The sequence below is a fragment of the Ambystoma mexicanum genome, chromosome 1p (assembly GCF_040938575.1).
Source record: "Ambystoma mexicanum isolate Mex_15411 chromosome 1p, UKY_AmexF1_1, whole genome shotgun sequence".
Taxonomy (NCBI): domain Eukaryota; kingdom Metazoa; phylum Chordata; class Amphibia; order Caudata; family Ambystomatidae; genus Ambystoma; species Ambystoma mexicanum.
This window is the reverse complement of record NC_090921.1, coordinates 1,069,702,828-1,069,720,428: the sequence shown is the minus strand read 5'-3', so window position 1 is coordinate 1,069,720,428 and position 17,601 is coordinate 1,069,702,828. Positions and strand designations below refer to the sequence as shown.

Genomic DNA, 17,601 nt, shown 5'->3' with positions numbered 1-17,601 from the left:
TTGCACCAGAACCTTTGGTGGCCTCTAGCTTGTGGTATAAGTCACCTTACCGCCGAGTTTCAGCCTCAGAGCTTCAAAGGGTTCCTGTCCTGGAAGGACTTCTACAACCACGACTGGAAGGTCGCCTGCCGTTGTCAGTGTGCGGTGGCCCCATTCTTTTTAGGGATTGGACTGCTGAAGTTAAGGAATGTCACTTGTGACTTGGTTCCATCTTTACTGCACCATTTTACTTTCCTCCTTTGCTGATTTAAGTCATTGACTACATTTTAAGAATCTATGGTGAATGCATATATGTTTATTATTGAGTATTGTGTGATATCACCTGCTTGTTTCAATGTTTAGTGTGTGTTTAATGCCTAAAATAAATATTTGTATTTTTAAACATTCCTGTCTAAATTGAATTATTGTGTGCTTCACTGTGTGGACCCTTGAACCCACTCACACACTCCCGAGAATAGCCTTGACTGCTCTCCACGTTACCTTGATCGGATTTTGTCTAGCCTCTCAAAGGTTTCCCTTGTTCACTATAACAAGGTTGGCCTCCCAAAATCTGTCCACCAGGCGATATTCTAGAAATCCATCTTAATAGTTTCCAAGTGTATTTTACCCTTCCCCCACACCATCATCAACCCTCTCATCTTTCAGGACGCCCTTTGTAAAGGACCAGGCATGCGATTGTCCCGGTCTCTGTTATTGTCCGGTGTTTCTGGTTGTCGCTCTCACCCGATTGGTTCTGTTGGCTAATGCAGTTATCCTTCTGGACTTATGTGTGCTCCAATTGTTTTTCCACTCCTGACTAGTCACAGTTCCATTGGCAGTATGACTCCAGCATACGACCCTTCTTTTCCATCCTGCATGCTAATGGCTACCCATACAAGGTTTGTTTAACCTATCATTTTTTAGCATGCTTCTTCTTTTGTCATTCATTTAGTCATGGCATTTTTTCTGCTGTTTGAGGACTTTTTTGGTGGTCTTTGACTGTGCTATCTTGACCTTCTGGCCTACATGGTGCCCCCAATTTCTGTTATTTTTTACACTCTCGGGGTCGGTTTCCTCGCCTCTGGCTTTTCAAATAAAACTCTGCCACTGGGGTCGTTCTTACTTAGGTATACTTCCCCAGCACAAATGTTTAGTTTTATTGGTCTGTAACAGGTGGCACATGGTGGTGGTATACAATCTATTGTTCAGTTTGGTTTATGAGATGGGACACTGCCGCATATTTATGCAGTAATGCTCTTCTCTTGCAGCCTCTCGCCTTGTATCTCCTGATGAAGACGTTGTCTATTACACACTCTATGTCGAAACCGGTCGAGCTTACTCTTTAGGGATGTGATCTAGATAACATTCTTTTCCTCAGATCCACCCTTGTGGTAGATTGTTTTTAATGAGTTCTATTGCTGTTTGTTAAATACATTTTAAACATTAAAATAATTAAATGGGATGTGAGAAATGTTTGTCCCACTCCCAATTGGCAAGCAATGCTAATCAATTCAGTCATTTTTAGCCATTGTTGGTTGGTTGAATGTCACTATGTATGATGTATGGTTTGGATGCTGCACTATGAATGTCTGCTGAGATGGATTTATTTTAGCCAAGTATTTTGTTCACCTATGCTGTCGTGTTATGTGATTAATTGATGTTTATCAAAGTAATATGTCATTAATTGACTTTTTCTAATTTTTGTATCATGGTAAATAAAAACATTTTGATACTTTTGTAAGCAACACAGTTTTGCTCTCTGAACATTTCTTCAGTTTCTCGCTCTCACCCGATTGTTCATTAAATATAATAAAAATACAATAGATGACATACCAGACAGCAATGTTGGGGCATGGAAATGTCTGCAAATGTGATTAGTTGCTACTTCGGATCTCACAACAGGCAGCGGGATTGATCAGGTTGCCAAATCTTTGGATCACAAGTCTAAGAACATGCTAAATCGGCTCAGCCTTTCATTACTGTGACAGTGATCAAACGAGAACCGGTTTTAACTATTTAATACAACTGGCCCTAAAATGCATTGTATAAAAACTAATTGCAAAAAAGGTTGCTCTACAACCTATAGCCGCTGGCTACTTTTTTGGTTTTAGAAAAGTGCACTGAATGGTAAAATGGATATCCAGTAAATGCAATAACTGCATGAAAATCAAAATGAAAAAAACAGATGTCTTACCATGGGAACAGCGCGAGTTCTGATAGCAGAAGTTAAACAAAATTCATCTACTAGATGATAGTTTTATGTAAAGGTTTTACCTTTTCGAACCACCTTAAAGCTGCCTCGACCATGTGAAAACTTCTCCTCCAAGAGTACATGTGCTTCAAGTTGTTGAAACTCTGGTTGCTGATGGATGCTATCTCGCCGTTGGCCTTCCTGCAACCTCAAACCCGTATCGTCCATGTGCTTAGAGCTAGTACAGTCCCCTGTGCCGTAGTCAGTCCTGCAGCTCTCAGAGCTGCTTTCTGAATGTCCTACAGTGCAACCCTCCCCCTCAGTTGGACCCCAACTGTCACAAGTCTTCAACGGTGTGTCCTGATGGAATGTCACCGAGTCCAAAGTGTGCCCCACACTTCCAACAAGAGAGGGTGTGGGCGTCAGGTCATCCTCTAGCTCTGTCGCAAGGTCCAAACCCCTCCCAAAGTCAGAGCCTCTGTGTGGTAAAAGGTTCCGCAGGATTAAATGCCGCAGATTCATAACTGAAAGAGAAGAAAATATCGAATTAACATTCATAGTTAAGGACCCACATTTTTTGTTACCTTTCTAGAGACATAGCAGTTGAAGCCATAAAGAGGCATCCGAGTTTTGGCTGATACTATCAAACACAGCAAAGTATACACACTAAAGTGTTCTTTCCTAACATGTCTATGTGAAGTTAGGTATGTGAATGGCCAGACAGGATAATAGAATAATTAAAAAATGCTTTACATCATTTAAACAAGGCACACAGAATGGTGCACACACCTTATTTTAAATAATGTTTCAGCATAGCACATTACACCATCAGGCGCAACAAAACATTAAGGTTTATAAATACCCAAATACAATTTACTTGGAAAGTGTTGAGACCCTGATTTAGTAGCATGTTAAATGGACAAGACCACACTAAACGTCTGATTCATCTTTCAGGTATCTTAGACCTAAACCATTCTATAATTTATACTGTAAAACCCGCAGACCAGCCTACTAGAGTAGTAAAGCCAAACCGTCTCTCTGCCTCCTTCGAGCATTCTTATGGAAAAAGTGTCCACTTAAGTCATCTGGATTTGGGGCTAATTCAGTGAAAGGAGTAGGCTCTAGTTAAGTTGTCTTGCATGGCACTGGGATGGAAGAATTCATTTCTAGGCCACAAAAGAGTTCTGCAGAATTCCTATGAGGAATGCAGCAGGCAATCATTACCATTAAGGCATGCAGTAACCTGAGAAGTCCACGCCAATTATGAATTTACTGCTGCAAGGGTAATCCAATCATCGCAGGCATTCCCCAGTATATCAGCTCTACTACATGCAGTAAAGACTATCCTGTGTAGTGTTACTGATGGACTCCATGTCCATGGTTGGGGAAATGCTAAACAATGCCTGGATGTAAATATAAGTGAGAAGCCAGTGGATCAAACTAAGGCAACCAGCGGAAAAAAAATGTACAGTCAGTAATTGCCATTTTGTGCATTGTGCATCTCGTTGCACTACAGGAGTGAAAAAGTGGTCATTAGAAAGTGAGAAAGGGAGATGTTCATGTACTCCCACTATTTCCAACTCCCACACATCTTTTGATCTGTAAGTCACTTGGGGTGTTAGGAAAGTTCTTTTTAGCAACTTTCACTCCATTTATATGGACCCCAAAATTGAGCTGTTTTTTTTTAACTCTGTCCTGACTTTTTCCAGTGAAATGAAGCCTTCAGCATCTCTCCACTGCACTTTTGTTAATTGTTATGGGGAAACTGACTAGTCATTAAGGCTGTCAGTACTGGGAAATTGTGTTTCCCTTTTCTTGTTACATGTTAACTATTTTTTGGGTAACTGTTTATCATTGCACAATGCATCTTACAATGCTGTGCAATGGGGTTTCTTTGTACCACCCTACACTACACTAAAAGGGATTTTTGGGTTGGGTACCTTTGGCTGTGCCTAAAAAACAAGTTGGTGACAGAAGTTGACTATTTTTGCAATACTATTTGTTAGCCCTACCGTGTTTAACTACTAACTGTGGCTAGTGTCCTAACATGGCCGTGCCACAAGATTTTTGCTTGCTGTTTTGGCCATCTTGTCCTGTGGCCTGCTTTCTGCCCTGCCAGGAAAATCCTTTTATGGTCATGCATTGCCTGGGAAAGCCTTGGTTTCACAGGCTAGTGCAGGGCCATGAGTGTGTTTTCCCAGGAAGTGAGCTGGGGCTGTCTGGTCCCAATACACATTCTGGTGACTGAGTGTCTGGTGCACATGCTTGTATGAGACCCTGCACTGGTCCTTGATGATTGGACCACTGCTAGTGTGCATGAGTGGGGCAGATCTTGCAATTTGAGGGTTGAATCTGAACACTCACCTGACTTTGGATAAGAAGAGGAGTCATGCAATCATGCCTCAGAGATCCTGGAGAAATCCTGCTAGGAGCCAAGTATCCTGCCCAGCTGTTAAGACCGTGGAAGATCGCACACCTGTCCTAAGAAGGCCTGGTGACCAACCTTTGCTACAGTTCCATTGAAGCCCTGTATGGCTGATCTTCAGAAGTCCTTCAGTGGAGCTTCGACCCTTTGAGTGGTGGGATCAACCATTCTCAATGTCGGCATGGTGTCCTGCAAAAAAGAGCCCTTGGAATTGCCACTGGAACACTGAGTGGATGACCAGCTCAAACTTTGGGCTACTGTCCTGCAGATGTCACCTTTCTGTGTTTTTGCCCAGAACTTTGGGCACTTCGGGGACCAACAGTGTGGTCGTTGCGAAATGTCAGCATCCCAGCATCCAAGCAACCGGAGATATGAGGCTGATTCTGACTGCGACAACGGAGTCGCCTGCTGTCGCCATGCAACTGTGACAATCGCCGGAAACTACTTTCCTGCATCCAGTCGTGTGCTGAGAGGAGGCCTGCACTCGAGTGAGCTGCATTCTTCAACTGGAACCCGTTCCAAGAGGAACGGGAGTATTGGGGGTGAGTTACAGTTGTACTTACCTGAACCCCTATCTCCCGCTTTAAAAGTTTGGCCTTGCCATTGCTTGCTCGCACAAGCACTCCGAAAGCTGGGGATACTAGAATAGCCACTTACCCTGACTTCTGGAACTGTTTTCCCATCCACAAGACCATCTTCCTAACTTTTTCCTGACTTGCAAAACTACCTGGAATGTTGTGAAGTGTCAGGGCACAAGACCCCAGTCAATTTAGGGTTGGACTTCTAAAGTTAGGGTTGTAATCTTGTGGACTGCCATTGCTAATCTAACCATACATTTCATTTCAGCATTGTGGGTTGGGGCTATTGTGGTTTTATTGCACTGGCTACTGGGACTGTATACATGTATTTTATTATTAGTTTGTGTGATATTATTACTTGCTTGTAGTCAACAGAGGATTAGAAAAACAGGTATCCCAACTGGGATAAACCGTACTTCATACAAAAATATTTTTGTTTTGGAAGAGAGCGGAATGCGGCTTGCAAGTAGAAAGAACAACCAACCCTAGAAGCATCGCCGACACTTGGCTTTCTGGAAGAGCAGACACCTACTGCCGACGCTTTCTGAGCGGGGATGGACAGGAGGGGTGATGAGGAATCTGAGGGAGAAGAATCTATAGAAAGAACATTACCGTAAGTAATTGATCCTTCAATAGATTGCTTTTCTTTCAGATTCCTCATCAGATAGACTCGCAAAGCAGTGGAATAGAATGGAGGCGGGAAGAAATCTTTATAGCAGAATGTTCTGCAACACCGCCCTTCCGAAGCGAGTGTCAGCCCATTGGCAACATCCAGGCTATAATGCTTTGTAAATGTATGGAGTGGTGACCAGGTTGTGGCCCGGCAGATGTCCCTAGACGGTACTCCCCTTTGCAGAGTCATAGCAGAGTAAACCCCTCTGGTAGAGTGGGCTCTGACGCCAGAAGGCAATTCTCTGCCTGCGGTATGGTAGCATACTGAAATACACAATGTGATCCATCACAAAATTGTCTGCTTCGATACAGCAAGGCCTTTTCTCGAAATGGAGTAGGCTACAAACAACTTGTCTGTTTTTCTATAATCTGCCTTTCTTGATACATAGAAGCTTAAAACTCTGTTGGAATCCAACCGGTGAAGACGCTCCTCCTCCTTGTAGGGGGTTCAGGGGTAGGTAGGACACCGGAAGATCGAACCCTTCAGAAAAATGGAATTAGGCAAGAATCCTGGTCTCACTTTAAGAGCAAAACTGTTTGCACTTCCTGTTGGACTCTGTGGCAATACCCCAGAGAGAGAAGACCTCCTCCAAGACCTCCTGGTACACTTCCCACTCGTGCGAGACTGTGCTGAGACTGCTCAGAGCATACACCAACTTTTCTGTCCCCGCCAGATGAACTGCCGAGACTGAGATCTGGTTCTCCAATAGCCAGAACTATGGCTGCATCGCCTCTCTGCAGAGGGGGAGGGAGCAAACGCCACCCTGCTTGTTCAGGTAGTGCATGGCCACCGTATTGTCCGTCAAGATTAAGACATGCTTCCCCTTCAGAGACGGAGACAACACCTTCAAGGCTAACCTGATGGCTCGCAAGGCTTACCTGAATGCTCGCAACTCTAGCCTGTTCATGTGCCACTTGGCTTCCATTGCTGACCAAAGGCCTCTCACCTGTACGTCTTTGCAGTGAGCACCCCAACCCTTCAGGGATTCATCCGTGACAGTTGAACCTGGCAAGTTGCTGCTGCTGGCCTACCAAGAAAGGTTGTTGGCAACAGACTGGACCGAGGTACTGGGACCACTGACTTCACAGGAGCCACTGTAACTATCGCATTCGCAGCCTGGCCTCTGGTACTAACTAGAAAAAGTGAGTCCTAATAGATGGAGGAATACGTGGATACCCGGTCTCCTGAGGTGAGCCACGACTACCAACATGAGCTTGGTGAAGACCCTTAGAGTGGAGGTCAACCCAAAGGGAAGCACCTTGAATGAAGAGAGCTTGTCCGCTATGAGGAACCTCAGGAACCTTCTGTGCATTTGATTTATCAGCACATGAAAGTAAGCATCCTGAAGATCTACTCACACCAGCCAGTCCTGCAACTTAAGAACGTGGAGACTCTCTTTCAACATCACCATCCTGAATTTGTCTTTACTCAAAAACTTGTTGAAGTTCCTGAGGTCCAAGATGGGACGGAGACCACCTCCCTTCTTGGGTACCAGAAAATACTGGGTGTGCCAGCCCGACCCTCTCTGCTCGAGTGGTACCTCTTCCACAGCACCCTTTAACAACATTGCACAAAGTTCTTTCTGGAGCTCCTTTTCCAGCTGGTAAGGAGGTGGTGGGGGTCTGTCCGGCAGTTTTCTTAAGAAGGGCAGACAACTCCACCGCACAAGCTGCAGGGCCCAGGCATCTGAGGTAGTCTCCTGCCACTGGAGCCAATGATCGGACAGCTGTTCTCAAACATGTGGGTTGTGGGAGGGGAAATCAAAGTGACCGAGGACAGAGTCGCCGCAGCTGCTGCCTCTAGAGGACCCCTGCCCCTTCTAGAGCACGAGAAACACCTCTGCCCCTACCTGGCTTGTGGGAGGTGAATCTTTCTGCTGTAGGGGACATAGTGCCTGTAACCTCTTCGCCTCGAGGCAAAACTGAAAGCAGGTTAGGCCGGCTGTTGCGCAGCTAGGCCTAGTGACGTTGCAGGAAGGATGGACTCCTTTAATTTTGCCAAGGAGTCATCTGCCTTTGGGCCGAAGAGGTTCTCCCCATCATAAGCCATGTCCAACTATTTATTCTGGACATTGGAGGAGAACCCAGGAGTGCAGCTAGGCCTGCCTCCCGAGGACCATAGCAGAACCCGTAGCTCCGCCAACACAGTCCGCAACGTCCGGTTCATTTGCAAGGGCGGCCTGGCCACCTCCTTCCCGTCATCCACCAGTCTGCAACTCCCCTTCAGGGATTTATTGAGCTGCATGCTCAACTGTTTTCTACAGTCCAAACGAAAATTTCGCAAAGCCACAAGAAACATTAGTGGCCTTATGCTCCCAGAGGAGAAAACGTTCTTTGCTAGGGCATCCACTCTCTGCGCCCCCTGTCAGCAGGCAAATTAGACGCATAAGAAGCCACCACAGTGGAGACCGTGGCCGACTGAACAGCCAAACCAATCAGTGAGGGGTGAGAGGAGAGAAAAAAAGGATTTCCTCTTGTGGGCCTATACTTGCAGGTCAAGTTGGAATTAACCGGGGGAATGGAGCAGGTCCGTTGACATAAGGAGGCAACTGGGTCGGCTATAGCCAGATCGAATGGCCTATTTCATTTCTGTGGTGGTACCCTTGTCAAGAAGGTCTTTGAGCTCATAGCCCTATACAGGTACAGCAGGGGTATTCAGCCCTAAGGTATCAAATACCCTGTCCACAAGAGCCTTAAACTTTGCATGAGTATGTGGGCCTGCTGTATTTCGATGCCTGGATGTGTCCATCCGACTAGTGTCATGCTGTCCCTCTGCCAACGCTATGAGGTCTGCCTGATCAACAAAATAGTTTGCCCCGACAAACCCCACATAAATGGGGTCGACATCGCCCTGGTTTCGTCACCAGCGCAGAAAACGTGCGCCATTGACCAGAAAAAAAACCAGACCAAGATAACGGTGCGAAAGACTGCTTGTCGATGGTGGGCGTCAAGGGCTTGTCTGTCTATGTTGAAGGAATGGCCATCAGTGCCGATAATGCTCTGGGCGCCAGTGGTGCATTGAGAATGATTGGGGTCTGTGGGCATGCGGGAAGGTCCTGGCATCGGAGACCGGCCAGACTTGCTCAGCGCTGAGCCCGAAGGCTCCTCAGATGCCGATGGTGTTGGAATCGGTGCAACCCTGGGGCTGAAATCACCGGCACGACTAAGGCCTGCTGTTTCGGGGGCTCTCCCGCAGCCACAGTCACCTTCTCAAACATGGCCAACATCTGGAACTTAAAGCCCTCTCATTCCTGCCTGGACGCCGGCCCCGCCGATGACTTACCGCACTCTGATGAGGACTGAGTCGCATCGGTGTCGGTGACCCTTTTCTTTTTATGCAAGGAAGATGACGATGAGTGGCTCCGGGATTGGGATCTTTTCCTCCCCTTGCGCCAGTACCTACTATTTATCAGGAGTGGGGGGCCTTTGTTTCAGTTTCTGAAGACCGAACGGTTGACCGCGCCGGTGACTTGGACGGTGGTCGGCCCAAAACGAGCTTAGCTGCCCGCTCCGGAAGGGACATCAGGTTCAGGATGCACAAACCCTCTGTGTCATGGCCAGAGGCATCACATGCAGCTATTATGTGGGTCAGTCACTGACATCTAGCAGCTGCAATACGTTGAGTGAAAATCGAAGATCGTTAGTGTTCCTCAAGAGTAGCGCACAGAAAAAAAGGAATGGAGGTACGTGGCGTAGTGACAGAGCATATATATATATATATGATACATTACTCACCGGAATCGTATTTCTGATGCTTGTATCTGCTTAGATTCACATGCTGTGCATAGGCCGACATCTAGTGGAAGCTGCAGAGTATTACAGTTTGTTTTTCGGAATTCAAAAATGGGCGTCGACATAGGGCGTGCCAGTAATACTATTCCTAGTGTGACGTCCACTGTACCCATGATCTCTCATCGCGTGTAGGACCCTCAGATTGTATTTTTTCTGACATGAGGTAGCATGAGGAGTAGCGCGAGTACAGATTATCCAAGCAGATAGACTACAAGCATCCATGCGCCTTCTCTCAGAGGGGAGGAAGGGCGGGCGCATGTGAATCTAAGCAGATACAAGCATCAGAAATACGTTTACGGTGAGTAATGTATCCCTTCTGAGGCTTGTGGAATCTGCTTGATCACATGCTGTGCATATATTAGCGAGCAGTGTTAGAAGAAGACGGTGGGATGTGAGAAGGGTCATGAGCGAACAGATGTCTTAGAACCGCTTGTCCCACTTGAGTATCTATCTTGGAATGAGTGTCAATGCACTAGTGCTGAGTAAAAGTGTGAATAGAGCTCCATGTAGCTGCTTTGCAAATGGTGTCAAGGGGTACATTTGCAATGAAAGCCAGAGTAGCCCCAGTGCCTCTTGTAGAGCGGCTCTTGGCGTAAAAGGCAGAGTCTTTTGAGAAAGGGAGTAACACAGCTAGATACAGTTGACTATCCATTTTGAGATGGCACCTTTAGAGACGCGATCTCCCTCTCTGCCTGCAGCTACGGAGACAGTTGGTCTGTTTTTTTTTTAGCAGTCTTAGCAGTCTGGTGTGGTCTACATAGTAGAGGACCGCTCTTCGCACATCTAGAGTGTGTAGTTTCACCTCAGCAGAGCTTTTGGGTTCTTGGAAGAAGGCCGGTAGCTCAATGGACTGGTTAACGTGGAATTTAGAAATGAACTTAGGTGAGAACCTAGGATGAGTTTGTAGAACCAGCTTATCCTTATGAACAGTAAAAAAATGATCCTGCACTGACAAGAGCCTGAATTTCACTGACCCTTCGTATGGATGTAATTGCTACTAAGAAGGCAGTTTTACAGGTCAGGTGTTATGCATGGGTTCAAAGGGGGGCCCCATGAGTATAGCAAGCACCACATTAAGGTCCCATCCTGGTGGTGGGTTAGAAATTGGAGGGTGGAGTCTCTTAACCCCTTCCATGAATGCTTTAACCACTGGTACTTTCCACCACGACACCTTGTTATGGGAGGTGGTGTAGGCTGACAGCGCCGCCAAGTGTACCTTGAGTGAATTAAATACCAACCCTGCGTCTAGCAGGTGGAGCATGTAGGTGATGATATTGGAAGGAGTACAATCAACTGGGTTGATCTGTTTATTCTGGCACCAAATAACAAATCTGAGGTAGATTGAGATGGCCAAGCTCTATGACTTCAGGAGCCATGCTGCCAAGTTCATCAAGCTGGGTTGAGGATGCACTGTTTGTCCTCCGTACAGGGATAGTAGGTTGTACCAGCACGGGAGTTTGATGGGCTCGCACATTGCCAGTCTGCGCAGGTGTTGCCACGGTTGTCTCGCCCACATGGGAGCAACTAGGATTAGCGTCATCGATTCCCTGTGCATCTTGTTGACCAACTTCCTCATCAGAGGAGTGGCTGGAAAAGCGTAGGCAAACATCCCTGACCAGTTCATCCACAGGGCGTTCCCCTTGGAGCCTGGTTGGGGGTACCTGGATGTGAATCCCGGGCATGGTCTGTTTTCGCTTGTGGCGAATAGGTCTATAGTGGAGAAACCCCAGTGTGAGAAGAGGTCTCCTACGACTTCTTCGTGTAGACACCATTCGTGTTCTTCTGGGAGGGGATCTCTGCTCAAGGCGTCCGCTAGTGAATTGAAATCCCCTGGAACATGTTGAGATGACAGGTAAATGTTCCGTCTGAGTGCCTATTTCCAAATTTTCTGGGCAAGCTTGGACAGATTTGGAGAACGAGTCCCTCCCTGTTTGTTTATGTAAAACCTTGCAGTTGTGCTGTCTGTTAGGATCTGCACTGACAGATTGTACAGGTGGGGTTTGAATGCTTGAAGCGCTCTGAAGACTGCCAGAAGCTCTAACAGATTGATGTGATTCTTGGCCATTGTGTGAGACCAGAGACCCTGAGCTGTGTGGTGGAGGAGGTGTGCTCCCCACCCTGACAGGGACGCGTCCGTAGTTACCACAGCCGTTACCTCTGGATCGTAAAAGGGTTTCCCCTTTGTCAGGTTTTCTCTTGTCCACCAGTGAAGACTTTGTACTAGTGTTGGCCAAACGACCACTAGATCGTCCCACTGACCACTTGCCTGAGACTACTGTTTCGCCAACCATTCCTGCATGGGTCGCATGCACAGGCGCGTGTGGGGAACCAGGTAAATACAGGACGCCATCATGCCTAGCAAACACATCGCTTTGCGCACCGGTATCTGGCGACCGGACTGATATTGAGGAATTTGTATTAAGTTCCGAATTCTTTCCTCTGATGGAAAGGCCAACCCTTCTTGGGTGTCTAGGATGGCTCCTAGGAACTGTTTGGAGGTGCTTGGCACCAGGCTTGATTTTTTCTCGTTGACTGAGAAATCCAATTCGAAGAGGTCGATCGTTCTTTGGATTTATCTGCAAATTACTGGGGTTTCCCCCGTGATGAGCCAGTCGTCCAGTTAAGGGTACACTGGGATTGTCTCCCTGCGTAGGTGTGTCGCCACCACTGCCAGTACCTTGGTAAATACCCTTGGAGCCGAGGCTATACCGAAGGGCAGCACCTTGAACTGGTAGTGCTGACTGTCCACCTTGAAGCGCAAGAATCTTCTGTGCGCTGGGAACATGGAAATATGAAAATAGGCATCTTTCATGTCCAATGTTGCCAAGTAATCTCCCTTTTTTAGGAGGGGGATTACCTCTTGGAGCGTAGTCATACGAAATCTTTGGGGCTTGACATACTTGTTTGCAGGGCGTAAGTCTAATACTGGGCGCATCATTAAATCTTTTTTTGGCACAAGGAAGTAAGTTGAATAAATACCCTTGTTTACCCGGTTGTCCGGGACGAGTTCTATTGCGTCCTTTGCGTGGAGATTGACAATTTCCTCTAGAAGGATCTTCTGGTGGTCCAGGGAATGAATTTTTTTGTCGTGGAGGGTGGTTGCGGGAGCACTCCGGCAGTTCGATGCAGTATCCCGCGGATACTGTGGACAGCACCCATCTGTCCGAGGTGATCCCTTCCCATGCTTGGGTGAAGGTGGAAATGCACCCCCCCGCCCCCTACTGGGGATGCATGGGAAGGGACTCTGAGCGGAGCGTTACTGTTTGCTGCTTCTCCCTCTACTGCGGCCCCTTTTGTTACCTCTATCGTAACTCTGGGTACCCTGCCCTTGTGAGAAATTGGAGCCCCTCTGGAAATTTTGTCCAGCGACGAAAATTATTATTATTCCCTCTCTGGCACGTGGGTCTGTTAGTCAACTGTCCCAGGGACTTTAGGGTATCGTATTCATCCATGGCAGTTTTGAGTGCCTCCTCTAGCGCCTTGACAAACAAGACATTTGGTTCCACCGGCATGTCGATAAGAGTAGCCTGGGTCTCAGGTTTAAACCCTGATTGCCTGAGCCAAGCTTGTCTCTTAATGACAGTGCCTTTTGCGATGAGCCGGCCTGCATTATCTGCAGCGTCAAAGGTTGTCTTTAGAATGCACCCGGACACCGATCTGGGCTAACTGGCCCTTTAATGGTTCAGGTGCAGAGGCGATGAGGGCAGCTACCTGCTCCCATTGGTGGCAATTATAGCTTGCTAGTAGCGTGGTGATATTGGCGATTCTTGCTTGGTAAGTGGAAGTGGAGGCTACTTTTGTTCCCAACCCATAAATCCTCTTGCTCTCTTTATCTGGGGGAGCTTCAGATGATGACAGAGGTGTCCCTGCTCTTTTTCTGGTGGTAGTGACTACCGATGAGTCGGGCTTAAGCTGGCCCCTTATATAAAGTGGGTGGGACTGGGCAGCCCTGAATAATTTTTCAATTCTGGGGTTGACAGCTCTAGTGAGATTAGGATTGAGGAGTGAAGGGTCACTTCAACGTTGTATGGACTTGAGAATAGGTATGTCTTGGGCAATGTTTTTTTTTTATCCCCCATCATTTCCTCTGCAAAGTCCCTTTCCTCTTGCTCCCCTTGAGTGTCTACGTGAAAGTGCTCAGCAGCTCTAAGTAAGACCTCATTTAGTAGAGGCTGTTTATCCACAGGTGAGTCCGTGACTGGTGGCTCTTTGTTAACAGGTGAGTCTAGAGTATAGACCTCTGCCTCGTCGTCCTCCTCTTCATCCTGGTCCTCGTCTTCTCCGTAATAACCGACTCCCGTTTGTTCGTCCAGCATTTGTATGTCTGAGTCATCAGCATACTGGGGGTTGAATAGAGAAGGGGTCTGAAATCAGACCTTGAGCTGGAGTATCATTACGAGGTCTTTTACTAGGAGACTGAGGGTCCATGGATCCTGAAGGAGTGGAGTCGTCAGGGGTGCTCTGGTAGCTTAGAAAATGATCTGGGGTTTTGGCATAGAAATTAGCCAAGGAAGACATTCTTGACATCACCCTGTCGATGTCCTCAGAGCTCCATTCCCTGGAACTGGGGATGAACACCTCTTGTTGAGGTTCCTGTACTGTTCCTAAGTCCTATGGGATAACTTTAGGTCTAGTGGCCGAGACAGGGGTAGTAGACTTATCCTTATATAAAGATTTATGCTTTTCTTTCTGGGCCTGGGGTACAGAAGCTATGTCTCCTTTATGCTGTGTAGAGGAGTGTTTCCCTGATGGTTTAGTCTTTTCGGAATCTTTCGACGCCTGGCGCAGAGATTCGGGGGTGTCCAGGCTAGTCTCTGTATCTTTAGAGTGAGAATGTCGAGACTCGGCGGCAGACGAGGAACGAACTGCCGGAGCCGACACTGGGCATGCAGCCTGGGGGTGGAGGTCGGATTAGTCTTCTGGCGAATATACCTCTGTGACTTTGGGGAGTGAGGCACTCTTGGCAACTTTAGATGGTTGCGAAGTGTCATGAGGCGATCTTGACCTGGAACGCTCAGAGGACACGGATTCTGCAGACCACTCTCTACGTGCCTCCTTTTTCCGAGTACTCGACACGCGTGTCGAATCTTGGCTGGGGTTTGTGTGTTTAGGTGTAGTAGTAGTATGGGTAGCGCTCGCGTCGCCGGGTGTGTTCCCCATAACTGTCCCGCCGGACAATCTTCCGAGGTCAGGGACTAGCGCTTGGGTGTCTTTCGACGCCCCTGTGCCCTCGCCGTCAGAAACAGCGGCGTTGCTGCCATCAATGAAGGACCCCACCGCTTCCATGGCCTCGAGCTGCCTGGCGTGATGGGCCCAACGTTTAGTGGAGCGGTCCTTTAATGTTTTAGCCTTAAAGAGCTTACATGCTCTGCAGTTAGCTTCGGGGTGGTCCCTAGGCAGACAGAGATTACAAACGGTATGTTTGTCAACCCAAGGAAACTTGCGGTTGCACTTGGGGCAAAATTTAAAAGGAGTACTCTCCATATGTTACCTAATGGCAGCGGGCGAGTGTATGTAGGAAATAAAGTGAGTGTGCTTATGTCCACTCCCCCACTCTCCCTACTTGCAGGGCCGAGGCCAGAGGCCTCCCAAAGTCCGTCGTGCAGTCTCAACGGTAGTTTGTTCTTCGGACCGGCGTCGATCTTTGATGTCTTGACGTGAGATTGGAAACTCGGGGATTTTTAGATAATTATAAGAAAATGGCTGAAAGCCAGGGAATTCCGCACAATGCTTCCGACAAGTATGGCGGAAAAAACCAATCTGAGGGTCCTACACACGTGAGGGATCATGGGTACAGTGGATGTCACACTAGGGATAGTATTACTGGCACGCCCTATGTCGCCTCCCATTTTCGAGTTTCGAAAAACAAACTGTAATACTCCGCAGCTTCCACTAGATGTCGGCCTATGCACAGCATGTGATCTAAGCAGATTCCACAAGCCTCAGAAATAAACAAATATATATATATAACAAATGTAAACAGTCGAACTGCGCCACACCAAAGAGTTCAAAGAGTACAAGTGTACCATTTTTTTAATTCATGCAATGAACAGCCTGACAAGTGTTTCAAGCGTAGCTCTTCCTCTGAGGCTGTTGGAGTTAATGTAACAAACCATTATGTAAAGCTGTACATGATAATTAACATCACCATTCAGGATAAATGGGCCAGATTTAGGAGGGCATACAGGGTTACAACATAGTGTATGATCAGCAAGTACACAGTTATCAGACATGGATACCCCCATTCAAAAGAAAAAAAAATGTATATAAAGATGCATTTCGCAAAAGTAACCATTTAGAATACATGTGTAAATCAATAGGCAGATATTCATTTTACCCAGTCAGGAAGTGGCATCAAGGTAGTCCAATTATAAAGAGAAAAGAGAGAAATATAACAAAAACCAGCAGTTAGCCAGATTCGTAGATAGGCAGTCGTGGGATAGAACTGTGCAATAACAATTAGTCAATATTCTAATAACAAGTGGCAAAGAAAAGCATATTTACCACGCTGTCTTGTCCAAATTGAACCACTATGTAGTGAACAGGAAGAATAAAAAGTGTTAATGAGCCAAAACTGACCCATCGCGAGACGGTAAACAACAATACTGCAACCTAAAAGTCAACCATGTGCACTTACCAATTGTGTAAGATATATAAGGTAAGTGCTCCTAATCCGGAGTCAAAGCGTAACTAAAAAAGAAATAATACATATGCAAAATTTGCACTCTCTGCAACATCAGGAGACTTATTGCATTAATTGTAAAGCATAATTGTATTACCTACGTTATCCTGCAGTTGCAGATGTAAACTGATTATAAGAACTGCAGCGGTTCCCAAATGCCGACATGGTGAGGGGAATTTAGTATCAGCGGAACGTCAGCGGAGCCATCAGTCAAGAGATTAGACAATCCATAGTACACCAATTATAAAAACCAAGAGATAAACTGCATTGCCGCATTAGCCCGGGTCTAAATTACTTCCAATTATGGCTATTAAGTCGAATCAGGGATCACGTGCAAGGTGCACACTTCCTGCTCACCTGCCTGTCTGCTGAAAGTGAATCCAAGGGAGAGCGCGCTGCCGCGTCTCCTGGTGACTATAACCAGCCGCTAGAGCGTTTGCTACAACGCGCGCTGCGGTATTAGGAGGCCGCCATCTTGGGGGGGTTAAAATACGAGCGCATAGCTCCCAATACAGTTAAGGAGTTAAGTCTGCATCAGGAATTAAACCATATTTGAATGTACAATGAAGTTGAATTGAGGAAAGGGTAAAACCTGACAGACATAAGGCAGCCACTGCAGATATTGGCTAATATTGATGTTATCACGTCTTGGAAATTGCGTTAACCTTAAAAAAGACCATAGTCATTGCCACAGAGCTCGCCACGAGTGCCTAACCACTCAACTGAAAATCCCATGCTGCATGTAACTAAAACCTTCATGGGCAGCAAAAGACACTTGCAATTCGGTCGTGTCACTGGCAGTACATTCTTGAAAAAGCATAACATCATTAGTACATTACCCATTCACTTTGACAGTATTACCGTTATGATCGCAAAAAAACACATGTCCATGGTTCAATCTATACTAAAGCCACTAAAATACTGTAATATGTTAACCAAGCAGAAAAGTAAAGCGAAGAAAGGAACAACATCATCTGTATCAGACAAAAGTCATTCACAAAAATACATGAAACTCATGATCAGAGTTTAGGCCTCTGATAACCAATCTATGCTTGCAAATAAGACGTGCTTCAAGTTGTCTAAGTTTAAGTTCAATATTTCCCCCTCTCTTGGGTAAGGAGGCCTGAGATAATCCTGTAAATCGAACATCCTTAGCATTGTCCAATTGGTGACAGGTCTGCCAATGATTAGCCAAAGGGTATTTGGAATCTTGTTTTGACAAAGTGGAAAAGTGCTCACGGATATGTATCTTCAGGGGCCTAATTGTGCTACCAATATACAT

General features: G+C 46.6%; 1 protein-coding gene across 3 annotated transcripts in view; it reads right to left on the bottom strand.

The window, feature by feature from the left end:
* Positions 1 to 17,601, bottom strand: part of ARHGEF11 (Rho guanine nucleotide exchange factor 11) — a 1,841,770-nt gene that overhangs the window by 69,157 nt on the left and 1,755,012 nt on the right. For all 3 annotated transcript variants that reach the window (XM_069604553.1, XM_069604546.1, XM_069604551.1), the window contains one exon: positions 2,254 to 2,694. In XM_069604553.1, coding sequence (XP_069460654.1) covers positions 2,254 to 2,694 — 441 coding nt within the window. The remainder of the gene's footprint in view (positions 1 to 2,253; positions 2,695 to 17,601) is intronic.